General features: G+C 38.3%; 1 protein-coding gene across 2 annotated transcripts in view; it reads left to right on the plus strand.

The window, feature by feature from the left end:
- Window positions 1–14,240, plus strand: part of eif4enif1 (eukaryotic translation initiation factor 4E nuclear import factor 1) — a 55,742-nt gene that overhangs the window by 14,932 nt on the left and 26,570 nt on the right. For both annotated transcript variants that reach the window (XM_059983268.1, XM_059983269.1), the window contains exons 5-6: window positions 3,775–4,064; window positions 5,803–6,004. In XM_059983268.1, coding sequence (XP_059839251.1) covers window positions 3,775–4,064; window positions 5,803–6,004 — 492 coding nt within the window. The remainder of the gene's footprint in view (window positions 1–3,774; window positions 4,065–5,802; window positions 6,005–14,240) is intronic.

The raw sequence follows: 14,240 nt of genomic DNA on the forward strand, positions 1-14,240 counted from the left end.
CATCCCTTAACCACTCCTACTTTAAGTGAATCTTAAGCCCACCTTGCCCAGTCTCCCTGTAATTACTCCTTCATTTCCAAGCAACATCCTGGTGAACTTTGCTGAAGTGTGGTAACCAAAACTGTACAACTCTGTAGAAACAGTCAAATCTGTATATTTTACAGCTGCAATATGACATTTCAACACCTATTCTCAATGTCTCTGCCAGTGTAGGCAGGCATAGTGAATGGCTTTGTCATTACCTTATCCACTTTCAGGGAACTTTGGGCTAGTACCACATGATCTCTGTACACCAACATTTCCAAGGTCCCCATCATAACTCTGAAGTCAAACTCTGTTGGGGCATAAATTCAAACGAAGGACATATTAAACTTTATTTTTGCCACTTCTGTGTCCAACTTTCCAGTTCATCTGTGTTTTTCTTATCCTTGCTCACAATTTTCATATCTTTGACAGACTTGAAAATCAAACACTTTACCTCTTTTTGTCAAGTCATCTCTATACTGATCCCTACCTTTGATTAAAGAGTGCCAGACATCAAAACTACCCTCCGCCTCCAATTACTCCAGCCAATCTTTGAACATCAAGTTTAGTTGAAATATGACCTTAACTTGTCAATCATTTATGGTAAAGCTAGATCTAACTTTCTGTAGGATGGTCTAGAGTAATCTGTCATTGGCAGTGATAGTTGGAGGTCTAGACTTTACCCGATGGTTGTTGACGACCTGTTGTGTGATGCTGACTATTCCCAACTCTAGGGTGGGGCTTTTAAGTGTTTGAACTTATGAATAGTTGGCTGTCAGCTAGTTGCTCAGCCTCTTTCTACACCCAACTGCTCTTCAGATATAGCAGGAAGTAACAGTTAATCTTGCTGCATGATTCAATTCTCATCTGAAAGGTTGTTAGCATGAAATGCTTAAGCTTCCCTCTAGCATTGCTGCTTAATCTGTTATTTTGAGCATTTTCTGTTTATAATAAAACTACTGACACTGGAATATAACCTGCTGTTTTGTTCATGGGAAGAAATGTTTTTTTCCCCCCAGTCCAGACTAATGTACTTGATCTTATGAAAGCGCCCAGTAAACCAAATTTAGTTGAGGGGTTAATGATGAACCATGCCTACCTAGCCTATTTTCTATAACATTTTGTGCTTGTTAAAGATAAACATACCCCACTTCATCCACTCTTTGATCATCATCCACTCTTTGATCAGACCATTTGTTTCCTGTTTTTCATGTCCTTTTAAGCTAGTTTAGATTAAACACTAGAGATTCTGCAGATGTTGGAAATCTAGAGCAACACAAAATGCTCATTGAGTCCTGATCAGGTTCTCTCCCTGAAACGTCGACTATTTATTCATTTCCATAAATGCTGTTTGGCCTGCTGAGTTCCTCAAGTATTTTGCATGTATTACTCACAAACTATTTTGTTTGTAATTGATTTGTGCATTGGTGCAAGTTTGCATTGAAGTAAGAGATTATAGATGCGTCTCTTTTTCTCCCCCTGCTTTTTAATTATTTTTTTTTTACAAACTTGGTGAGGCAATAGCCAATGTTTAAGAAACATGTAGGAACTAAAATGGTTACACACACAGGAACTAAAAGTCCAATGAAATTTAGTAATGGTTCCTGTAAATTGAGGGTGGGAAATGTAGCCCTGCATTGGACTACTACATACCAGATAGACCAACACCAGATGATGAGGAAAATGCTAGGACATTATAAAGTTCAAAGTATGTGTCTTATATACAATGCTGAGAATCATTTTCTTGCAGGCATACTAATAACCATAATAGAATGCCTGAAAGTCTGTATTGATAAGACAGACAACCAGTATGTAAAAATACAAATAGGAAAAAAGAAATGAGAAATATTGAAGAAGAGAGAAGTTCTTGAAAGCGAGTCCATAGATTGTGGGAACAACTCGGTGATGGGGCAAGTGAAGTTATTCTCTCTGGTTCAGGAGCCCTTGCAGGTAATTGGATGAAATTTAATCTGCCACCATTCTGTCTAACTTTCCAGATGATCAGGATCCCTGTCACAGAAGCAACCCTCCATCTGCCTATCCCCCATATCACTTTTGGATCGAATTTGCCCCAACTTTGTGGACCAGCTACTAGTTGTCAAAAACCTTGACGAAGGCCATTTATACCATGTTTCCTTCTTTCAATTTTCTTAGTAGCCTCAAATTGTAAAAACTGGTAAGACATGTTTTCCCACAGACAAAACTGATTTTGCCCTCTTTCTTTCTCTTCCCTTCTGACCCAATTTCAAGTGATCATAAATTCCACCCCTAAAGATCTTTTCCTATAATTTCTTTACTGCTGATACAAAAATGTTTTCTAACTTATCCCTATCTCTGCTGGTCTTTGAGCATGGGTCAACATTAGCTGTGCCTTAGTCTTCTGGTACCTGACCTGTGGCAAATAATTAAAAATCTGTTTTTCCCTATAGCAATCTCATCCCTTCCAGCAATTTCTTGGGATGGATTTCATCAGGCTTTGAACTTTTCCTCCAAATGTGTCAATATCTCAAGGCTTCCTCTTGCCTGAGGTTCATGTGTTCCAAGCTATTAGCAGGCATTTCTTTTCCTTGTTCTTTCAAGATATCACACATCTGGTTTCACATCAAGACCAAGGAACTCTTATTTCTAATTTTAAAAAAAATTCTGAACTCCCATGTAATGAGTTTGTGTATAATATTAGATTTGGAGTTTGGGGTAAGCTGAGGAATGCCAATGTGGCAGATAGTGCTGCAGCCCTAACTTTGTCGTCATTTAGGAGTGAACCATACACTTAAGTGGCATGGTTTTGTGATGGGCTTGTGAGGATGCACTGTTAAAGAGTTTGAATGAGTGGACAGTAGATGATAGATGTGCTTTACAATGGTTAAGTGAAGTTGTCAACTTTGATAGGGAAAAGCCAATGCTGAATATTTAATAAGTAGGGGACTAATTAAAAATGGACCTCATTGTCCTTTATGAGTTACAGAAAGCAAATGTGGAAATCTATAAGCAGTTAACTAGAATCTTTCATTTGAAGTTTTCAGTGCAGAACCAAGGATGTAGTCATATACAAGATTGGATAATACCTACAATATTAGGCAGCTTTGGACTCTATATGCATAATCAAATCATATTGTATCCTATCATCATTTTTGATGACAGGGTTGTATGGGGATCCACCAAGGCATGAATTCTTTAAAGGATGAGGTGAACTCATTTAAACTTGGTGAATTCTGGCAAAACTTGGCAAGTGAGATGCAAGGAGCAGGTTACCTTCTGTATAGGAGAAGATTAAGGGATATTAAGGGATTGTCGTCTCAATGATTTGGGCTGAGATTGCTCTTTGCTCAGAATTCCCTGGCTCAACTACTATCCATGTTTTGGCAGCTAAGTCATTAAATATATTTGAAGATGGTTGATACTAGACATGGGCATCAAAAGAAAGTCGATCAGCCAGCATATATTAAATGCCAAGATAGGCTCTAAGGGCCAAATGGCTAAAGTGGCATAAAAATACAAATTTGTTCTTAATGGATGTGGTAGTATTAAGTTAGAGATATTGGTTCTGATTTTGTTTCTCACTGAGTGGAAGGTGGGGCATCAAATGGCCTTCAGCTTTTAACTAAGTTGTCTCATATCTGTTCTTTATGACATGCAATATGGGTGATCTGGGAAAGCAGAATTTGATACTGAATTTGAGTCAGAAGGTGCACTTTAATATCTGTTTTTGACCATGAAAGTTCATTGACCAAATGTCTATACTTGCTCTAGATCCACGAGAGAGAATAAAGGAAGAAGATCTTGATGTTGTACTCAGTCCTCAGCGCCGAAGCTTTGGTGGTGGCTGTCATGTGACCAATACTTCCAATAGTCGACAATCTGGAAGCCCATTGGAAAACAAAGAGAATGAAAATATTCGCGGGTTGGGTTGCCAGCGGAGAATTGGAAGTGGACGTATAATAACATCTAGAGCGTTTGATCGGGATGGCAGAGACAAAGACTTGCGTGACAGAGATGCTAGAGAAGGAAGGGAACGAGACTACAAGGAAAAGCGCTTTAGGGTTAGATTTGCTCCAGACTCTGATTTTATTTGTAATTGTGACTACATGATTGAGGGAAAATTAACCACCAGAGAAGTATCACTTGGTCATTGGAACCCATTGGTCCCAAAATCAAGTAGTTACAGTAAAGTTTGGAGGGAAATGTGGCCACTGGTTTAGAACTTAGGATGTGATCCTCTAGTTTAGTGGTCACCAACCTTTTGAAGCCCAAGTTCCCCTACCTTGGCCTTAGTGAAAGGCAAGATCGACTCCAAGTCGATTAGTTACACGCATGCACACCAGGGCAGAAAAGACTGGAAGTAAAACCCCGCAACCCAGAAGTAGAAATGTATGAACACCAGGGGGTCACCATCCTTTTTTCCACACCGCAGACCTGTTTAATATTGACAATATTTTTGCGGACGGGGGCGGGGGGGGTGTTAAACACGATGGGAATACAGCAATACTGAAAGCAGGTTCCTTATGTCCAGTCTATTCCACAATTTAGTTTACATGGCTCTCAGCACATAGCTGCTGTCCCACTTGCTCACGTTTTTCCCACTGGAAAAAAAACTCAGCGTGTTTGTGGAGGGTGCAGGGTGCTTGGACTCAAGGTACCAAAGCAGGTTTGAGGGCTTCATTGCCTCATTAGACAGCCTCCGGGCCCAAGCTCCAGCTACCTGCCTGCCCGCCGTCTTGTCCAGGTCCGTCTGTTCCCATACCGGGGCCGTGGTGATCGCAGTCCGGAGACCAAGAGAGGAGTGCGACAGGATGCGTCCACCCCCCCCCCCGGTAGGATCTATGGGCCAATAAAAGTTGCAGTAGATCGTAGCGCAGTAGCTGCTTTGCTACTTACGAAACCCTGAGCCTGAATTAGGTCATCTGTGACTATTTTAACACCAGGTTCCCCCGGTGTGCTAAACGGGTTTAGAGGCGGTGCCCATCTGTCCGTGCTCCAGGCCAGTAGCAACGGCACTTCCTGCCAGCCAGTTACCCGAGGCCAACTAGTGATCCCTGATGTGCTTGGGTAATGACCTCGCGTGGGTTCAAGTTCAACAGTGAGTGTGACGGAATGAGTGTGACTCATTGTTTCCTTGCCGCCCAGTGGTTGGAGACCAGCGTGTGGAGGAGGCGCTACACGCGTGCGCACTGGGCAGAAAGAACAGAACTAAAACCCCGCAACCCGTAAACAATCTCTCAACAGTATTTGTGTATTTACTTTTCTTTTTTTTATGGGATCTACTGGGAAAGTATCAAAGATCGACGGGTTGGCGACCACTACTCTAGTTTGTTTGTGTGTGTGTGTGTGTGTGTGTTGGGGGGGGGGGGAAGGTTAATTGTTTAGAGTTGGAAAACCTATGGAGGAACTAACTTATGAAGTCACTAGGAGTTCACTTGATTGCCGTTTATTATGTGGAAAGGTACTTGCGTTGTTCTTTGCCCTTATCGGTAGTTGATGAGTGTTGTGGGGTACTTGTGAAACTAGTAAGCTTGATGACATTGCATGATATTCTATTAGCAACCATAAGATAGCATTTTATGACTGAAAATGACTCTTGTCAAGCAAATAAGATCTTGATACACCCCTCTTAATAAGGAAGATAATTAATTGTGCCCTAACTTGAAAGCAGCTATTCCAATGTAATATATCAAGTCTTAAATCTTGAAGTATGATCTAACCATATGGCTTCATCTACCAAGTGCATGATAGGCTGGGAAATTGGCTGAATCTTGGACATAGTGCTTTCTATTTTTGCAGAGAGAGTTTGGTGATGGCAAACGTGTTTTTGGTGAGCGGAGGCGATGTGATTCCTACACAGAAGAGGAGCCTGAATGGTTTTCTGCTGGCCCTACTAGCCAGTCAGAAACAATAGAACTGACAGGTTTTGATGATAAAGTGCTATTGGAGGATCCAAGACGTGCAAAGAGGTGGAGAAAGCGATCAGAAACCCTTAAAGAAGGTAATATTTTTATCCTTCCATTGAAAATAGCTGTATAGCTAACAGCGCGTTAAACACAATACCCTGTTTTGATTTTTGTAGCATTATATAAATGTCCCTGCTCAAATTTGTTTCAAGTATGTAGACTGATTTGATAGCCTAAAGTTTAAGAGACTTCATTTGCTTTTTTTCTCAATTTAGTCCTTGGTAAATTGGCTTATTGCCTCATTCACTGAGGTACAATGAAAAACTTACATACTGTCCATGTAGATCAATTCATTATAGCATTGCATTGCGGTAATAAAAGGTAAAATTATAAATGCAGAATAGTGTTGGAGTGCAGTGCTGATACAGTAGGGTGCAGGGTCACAATAAAGTAGACTGAGGTAGAGTTCATGTTATTGTGCCAGAAACTATTCAATAATCTTCTAACAGTGAGATAGAAGCTGGAGTAAAGGAACTGAAGGCCTCATTGTTTAAATTCGTTCATACCATGGAGATAGGAACACTTCGAGGACATGGGGTTATATTTTAATAGAAGTGAGTGGACTTCCGGTTAAGATGGCGGTAGCTTAAGTCGCTGAAACTATTGCTCCGCTCCATTTCATGTACTTGCATTTATTTCTTACTCTTCCCACTATTGAAGTTGCTGGCTGCACAATAAGTGTATCTAAGCCTACTAAATCAGCAAAAAAAGACACTCCATCGGGAGCAACCTTGAGTGAAATTGTGTCGCTGTTAGAACAAACCCGACAAGATATGTTTTCTCAATTTAGTTTGTTGGAACTGAAACTGGATAAAATCAACTCTACACTGGAGAATCACGCTCAACGTTTATCACATGTCGAAGAAGTCACAGAGAAACTAGACAGTTGTTGTAAAGACCTGGTAAGAGTTTGCTCTACCCTAAAGGAGCATAATAGCAAGTTAACTCTTAAAGTTACGGACCTTGAAAGCAGGAGTAGACGCCAAAATCTTCGAATTCTCGGCTTGCCTGAGACTGTTGAAGGGGGATCCCCTGTCGAATTTTTCTCAAACTTTCTATGAAATTTTTGGAAGTGAAATACCTTCCAGTCCTCCAGAGATTGATCGAGCTTTATCTTTACATCTTTGTGTATCTTTACATCTCGCTCAGCGGATGGCCAGAGACCACGTCCAGTAATAATTCGCCTCCATCGTTACCAAATCAAGGATTTACTAATTAAAGAAGCTCGCCGAGGTAAAACGCTTCAATATAAAGGTCATGCTATCCGTTTAGTAGAGGACTGTACACCTCAAGTTGAGTCAACGTGCTGAATACCGAGGAGTAATGAAAGCTCTGTACGATTGTGGACTTCATCCATCTCTCGCCTATCCAGCCCGGCTCCGAATCAAGCTTAGGAATGGCGATTTTAAACGTTTTCGATTCAGTTGCAGAGGCGCAGACCTTCATTGATAGCCTATCTGCTACTTTGGGTTCCTCAGATACGATATGATATGATTTTTTTTTTCAGCCTTTTTCATTTCTGTTTAGATAACAATTTTTTCCCTAATATTCTAATCTTTATTTCTATCTTTTTCATTATTCATTTAACTCAATATGTTTCGATACGATGGATTTCTATTTTTCAGTATGGGCATTTTCATTTTCCTTAAATAGAGCTGACTGTGAAACTATGTAATTAGACACCTCTTAAAGGTCTTTGGAGACTTTATTTCAAAATGGAGTCGGTGTCGCATTTAAAAATTGATATCGATTTGTGAAGTGACGACGTCTTTGAATGGTTTTTTGTTTTTCTTTTCAGACTTCAGTCTCCAATTTCTACAAATCTTGATATTTTCTTTATATTTAAAATGTAGCTGTTGTCGCATCTATTTAATTAGTAGCTTAATTATGTTGTGTTGTCCAATTGAAGTGCTTTTTCTTCCATTTTCTCAATTTTGGTTTCTATCTTACATAACTTTAGTTCTTTAAAGGTGATTTTTTTTTCTCTCAGGTTAGATTACTTTAACCTTGAGCGGCAGTCGATGCTGTACCTTTTAAACTCAGTTTTTGGTTTAGATCAAGTTCCTCTCGAATGGATTTTTCTTTGGTGTTTTTTTTTCCCTGTGTTTCAAGATGCTATTTGTTGTTTTTTTCTTATTTTTATGATTCGGTTGGATTACTTACTTTAACATTAAAGTTTTTTTCTGTACAACTGAATTTTTCATTTTTTTTTTCGGTTTATCAACTAGCGGGAAGGTTGGAGTAAAGATTTTTAGACCATTATTATACTTTAAGATTTACAAACTTCAAATGTATTGTTTTTTTCTTGTTAAGGTAAATCTTTGTAACTCAAAGCTTTTTGGTGTTTATTTCCATTACTGTATCAACAGTTGGAGTGGAGATAATTAAGATGTTACCTAATTGGAAGTCCAGTAGGGGGTTAGTTTTTCTCGGAGAGCTTGCTGCTTTATATTTGCAGCTTTCTTGTTGTAGGTTTAGAGGGTGTGGGTAGGAACTCCAATGCTAATATTATATTTGGAATTTTGACTTGTACTATACAGGATGTAATTTCATCCTGTTTTTTTTTCTTCTATACTTTTGCCCCCGAATTACTTATAAATTTCAGATATGGTTTAATGTCTGCTATCCATTTTTTTTTCTTGTGTTCAATGGTTAGTCCATTGAACTTTGTCAGCTGGAATGTTAAGGGTTTGAATCATCTGGTTAAAAGGGGGGAGTGTTTGCACATCTTAAACAGCTCAGAGGAGAGGTAGTCTTTTTTACAAGAAACACATATTCGTCACTCAAATAATTCTCATCTGATGGGCAGGACAACACTTTCATTCAACTTTTCAAGCCAAGGCGAGGGCTATTTCAATTCTTATAAACAAAAATGTTTCTTTTGAGCTTCACAATAAGATATCTGATCCTAATGGTCGTTTTATCTTGGCCAACCTTTACGCTCCTAACTCGGATGATGTAGGGTTTTTTGACCGTTTTTTTTTTCCTTCATTGCCAGAACTAAGTTCATACTCTCTTATATTGGGTGGTGACTTTAACTGTTGGCTGGATCTAGTTTTGGACAGATCTTCTATCCCTAGACAATTAAGTAAATCTGCTTTATTTATTCAATCTTTTCTAATTATGGAGTATCTGATATTTGGTGTGTTCATCCACATGAAAGGTTACTCCTTTTTCTCACAAGCTCACCATACATTTACAAGAATCAACTATTTTTTAATTGATAATCAATTGATCCCATCTGTCTGTTCTTGTGACTATAAGAGTGTATTGATTTCAGATCATGCCCCACTTACATTGTCCATAGTTCTCCCTGGCCTCCCTCAAGTAAATAAATACTGGTGTTTTAATCCGACCTTGTTGCCAGATAACGACTTTGTAAAATTTATGGAAGATCAGATAACTTTCTTTTTAAATACCAATGCACTACCTGAAACCTCTAGTCAGGTGGTTTGGGATGCAATGAAAGCATATCTAAGAGGTCAAATAATTTCCTACACAGCAAATTTGAAAAGAAAGACTCACAATGAACGTTTAGAACTGATCAATCAGATTAAAGCTATAGACCAATTATACGCCTAGGTCAAGGATCCAGAGTTATATAAGAAAAGAATGGAACTTCAAATTAAATTTAATCTTATTTCTACTTATCCGATTGAATGCCAACTTTTGGGCAGTCAGAGTAAGTTCTATATTCATGGAGATAAATCTGGTAAGTCCTTAGTTATCCAACTTAAGACGCCCTAAAGCAAAACAACACATCACTAAAATTCGAATGAGTAATGGGAATATTAGTGTGGACCAGTCTAAAATTAATGATACATTCAGGAATTTTCACTCTCAACTTTACACCTCTGAATCCTTTAATGGTAATACTACTGTTATGCAATTTTTAGTTAGTTTAAATATTCCTAAACTTTCTTCTGATCTTAAACATAAATTGAATGAGCCATTATCCTTAGAGAAAATATCCTCTGCTATTTCTGCTTTGCAGCCTGGTAAATCTCCTGGTCCTGATGGGTTCTCTACAGAATTTTATAAATCATTTTCCTCATTGCTTTTAACCCAACTTAGTTTAGTTTTTTCTGATTCTTTTAAACAAAATAAATTGCATCATTTGATGAGGCTTGTATCATTCTTTTAGCGATAAAAGGCAAGGATCCATTAGAATGTGCTTCATACAGGCCGATTTCTCTATTAAATGTAGATGCTAAAATTTTAACTAAAGTTTTGGCCTGTAGACTGGAGAGTATTTTACCCTTGATTATCTTGCCCTTACTTATCTGAGGATCAATCTGGCTTTATTAAAAATCGCCTTCCCTTTTTCAACATTAGACGTCTTTTTAATATTCTATATTCATCTTCATCAGGGACTGATGTGTTATCTCTCTTGATGCCAAAAAGGCATTTGATCAGGTGGAGTGGCACTATTTATTTGTGGTTTTAGAAAAATTTGATTTTGGATGTCATTTTATTAAGTGAATTAAGTTACTATATTCCCATACAATTGCATCAGTTTTGACTAATTCCCAGCAATCCCAACCATTTGATCTTAAATGTATATTCTCCCTAAATTTTTATACTTATTTCAATCTTTACCTATATTCCTAAAGTTTTTTTTGATTCTTTAGATTCTATTAACTCGTCATACCTATAGAAGGGTAAACAGCCCAGACTCAATCAAGCTCATCTCCAAAAGCCTAAAAGAGAAGGTGGCTTGGTGTTCCCTAATTTTCGTTCATATTATTGGGCAGCCTATATTCGTAATATCTTTTGGTCCTACTTTTATAATCAGTCTGTTTGTCCAACATGGGTGGCAATGGAATTAAACGCTTATAAGAAATTATCTATTCCAGCTTTATTTGGATTTGTTCTTCCTTGCCAATTGCCAAAATCTATTATTAATCCTGTAATCAGGCATACTCTTAGAATATGGGCTCAATTTAGAAAATACCATGGTCTTTATAGTTTTTCCCTCTCTAGTCCTATTCTATACAATCATTTATTTCAACCGTCAATGCAGGATTCCACATTCCAAGACTGGTGTAGGAGAGGTATCAGGTGACTTGAAGATCTTTTTTATTGACAATCAGTTTGCATCTTTTGAACAGTTGTCTATAAAGTTTAATTTACTGAATACTCATTTTTTAGATATCTTCAAATTAGACATTTAATTAGCCCTTTAATACCACATTTTCCTGAACAACCTAATAAAAATGTTGTAGACTTATTTCTTCAAATGAACCCCTTGGGCAAAGGCATAATTTCTACTATTCGTGTTAAATTTATGACTCTCAGACGAGCTCCTTGTGATAAAATTAAAACTGCTTGGGAGCATGACTTAGGTATTTCTTTGTCCGGAAAAGTTTGGGATTCAATTCTTAAATCCGTCAATTCAATCTCTTTATGTGCTCGTCATTGTCTCCTGCAGTTTAAAGTCGTCCACAGGGCTCATATGTCCAAAACCAAACTGGCGAAGTTCTATCCTGATATTAGTCCCTGGTGTGACAAATGCAGAAGAGGTGAGGCCTCCCTTTTCCATTTGTATTGGGCCTGGAAACATTTTGGAAAGATGTTTTTTTTTTAACTTTATCTTCTATATTAAATTGTCATTTGGAACCTGATCCTTTTGGTATTCTTCGAGACCCTGGCAAGCACTTGACCCCGGCTAAACAACGAACATTGTCTTTTGCCTCTCTTCTAGCCAGACGAGCAGTCCTCATTAAATGGAGAAATGTAGTTTCCCCTACCCATGCTCAATGGCTTAGGGATATTATGTCTTGTTTAGATCTCAAAGATTCACTACTCACTTTCTAATTCGGACATGAAGTTCCATAGGGTGTGGGGATCTTTTCTCGAATATTTTCATAACTCTCACCTAGATTGACAGGTGTTTGTTCTTTTTTTCCCTTGATAATCAGACCCTACATTTCCAGCTTTTTTTGACTTTTTTTTTCTGTTCAGGTAGCAGGCCCCCCACTTTTTTTAATTACAATATGTAGTTCGGGGTAATAAAAATGTATCTCATATAATGGTTGGCTTGGAGTTGGATAGGTGATGGATTGGGTGCTTTTCCTTTTTTTTCTCCTTTTTTACTATGGGTGACCTGCTCATTTGTTAAGATGTGTATTATTGTTATTTTTATATGGCAATAATCCTTCTATATATATTTGATTTTCTTTTTGTTGTAGTTTGTAGAAAATTATAAAAAAAAATTAAAAAATGAGAGAGCAAAGTTGTAGAATGTGAAAATATGAAATTGGCAGTTTAAGCAGGGCCATTTAAGTTTGTGGAAATAAGGTGCTTGGTGTCTAGGGCACAATTTACCAGCTTCAAGTCATTAAAAAATGTTTAATTCTGAGCCTTTATTTTTGGAGAGGGAATTAGTGGAATGATGTATGAAAGTTAGATTTCAGTTTGTGTGTCATTGTTAAGACTACATTCGGAATACTGTAGTTTTGTTGGAGACAAAACTTACAAAACAAATACCTGTAATTGGGTTGGGGAAGATTTGGTTGGCTTGAGGAGGATGTTGCATAGGCTCGGCTTTCCATTGCTAGAGGAGGTGAGAGGGGACTTGATTAAACAGTAGCTGGCAGGTTCTTGACAAGGGTGTTTGTTGAGTGAATTGGAGGTGATTATAGGGGAAGTGGTGCTGAGTGACATCAAGAAAGTTGATTATATTTAATGAGTCTTTGGGTCTCTGCTTCAACTTAGCAAGTCTAAATAAGGCAGTGGTAGCTGATCAAAGGAATGAAATGTTACTGATGGTTGAATGGCAGTCATCTTCATGGACTGGGTCTGTAGGAAACAATTGGTATACATATAGAGCAAGTGACCAGGGAAAATTGAATTTGCCTTAACAGCATACAGGATATTGGCAAAACTACATGTAAAGTTCTGAATGTATTTTTCATCTTGATGGGTACATGTGGAAGTCAAAGGAAATGCAGTTAGTTAATTCTAGGGATGGAAGGTTTGTGATTAGTAAAGCAGTTTAGACTTATACCTTGGAGAGACAAGACTGCAGTCTACTTTGGAGTTGAGAAGTGAAACTTAAATCTAGGAATATATCTTAATTTGATAAATGAAGAATTTAGGAAAGTGTTCATCTCTTAACTGGGAGAGTATTTGGGTTGTTATAATTTACTAAAAGGCTGAGAAACTGTATGGAGGAGTTGAAGGTTATGGGAAGTATCTCAAAATCTGATCTTCCAAGGTCTTGGCCTTCAGGGGTGCTAAAAGGTCTACTTGCATTCATGTTTTTTAAAAAAACTTTTAACATGTATGTGGACAAATATAAAGGTTGTCCAGTTTCTTGTGTGGCCAGGTGGTTAAGGCGTTGGACTAGCAATCTGAAGGTCGTGAGTTTGAGCCCCAGCCGAGGCAGCGTGTTGTGTCCTTGAGCAAGGCACTTAACCACACATTACTCCAGTCCACCCAGCTGAAAATGGGTTCTGGCAAAATGCTGGGTGAGGGTTAACCTCGCGATAGACTGGCATCCAATCTGGGGGTGGGGGAGTCTTGTACTCTCAATTGCTTCACGCCACGGAAACCTGCATAAGCACCGGCCTGATGAACCTATAAGGCTCGGAACAGATTTTAACTTTAACCAGTTTCTTGTATTAGTGAATTGTAGGTAGGTGCAAAAACTTGAATTGTCCAGTGGCAGGTGCAGAGTTTACTAATTAAATTGGAACACCACTGACCATGGAAGAATGCTCTAGATACTGGAGAGGTCCCAGATGCTGATAAGTCTGTGAAGAGTGTATGGGCATGCTGGAAGAGATCTGGAAACGGCCAGTTTTTGTGATAAATCAAGACAACTAAACAATGGCATTGACTCCATAGAATATAAAATGAAGGAAATTTTATTGAAGGCTGATTTGACAACAGCTGAATCTCTCAAAGTATTGCCCTTGGTGTCAGGCATTTAAGAGCAATTTTACAGTAGTGCGGACTGAACAGAAAATATTGAATGGTTGCAAGCAGCAAAAAAAAAAAATCTGATGGTAATTCACAAAACTCGAATACATTCACAAAATCTGTGCAGGAGGAAAAAATGAGTTTAGTATTTTAAGGTTTCTGGACATCCTAAACACTTTTGCTTGTGAAACACCCTTTTTGAGTAATGGGAAAGTTCTTTGAAGTATTCTGAGATGCCGGATAGACAGGGATTGATTAGGGATAGTCGGCATGGCTTTGTGCATGTAGGTCGTGCCTGACCAATCTTAGTTTTCTGAGGGTGTTAGCAGGAAAGTTGAAGGCAAG

This window comes from Hypanus sabinus, chromosome 10, assembly GCF_030144855.1.
Source record: "Hypanus sabinus isolate sHypSab1 chromosome 10, sHypSab1.hap1, whole genome shotgun sequence".
NCBI lineage: Eukaryota > Metazoa > Chordata > Chondrichthyes > Myliobatiformes > Dasyatidae > Hypanus > Hypanus sabinus.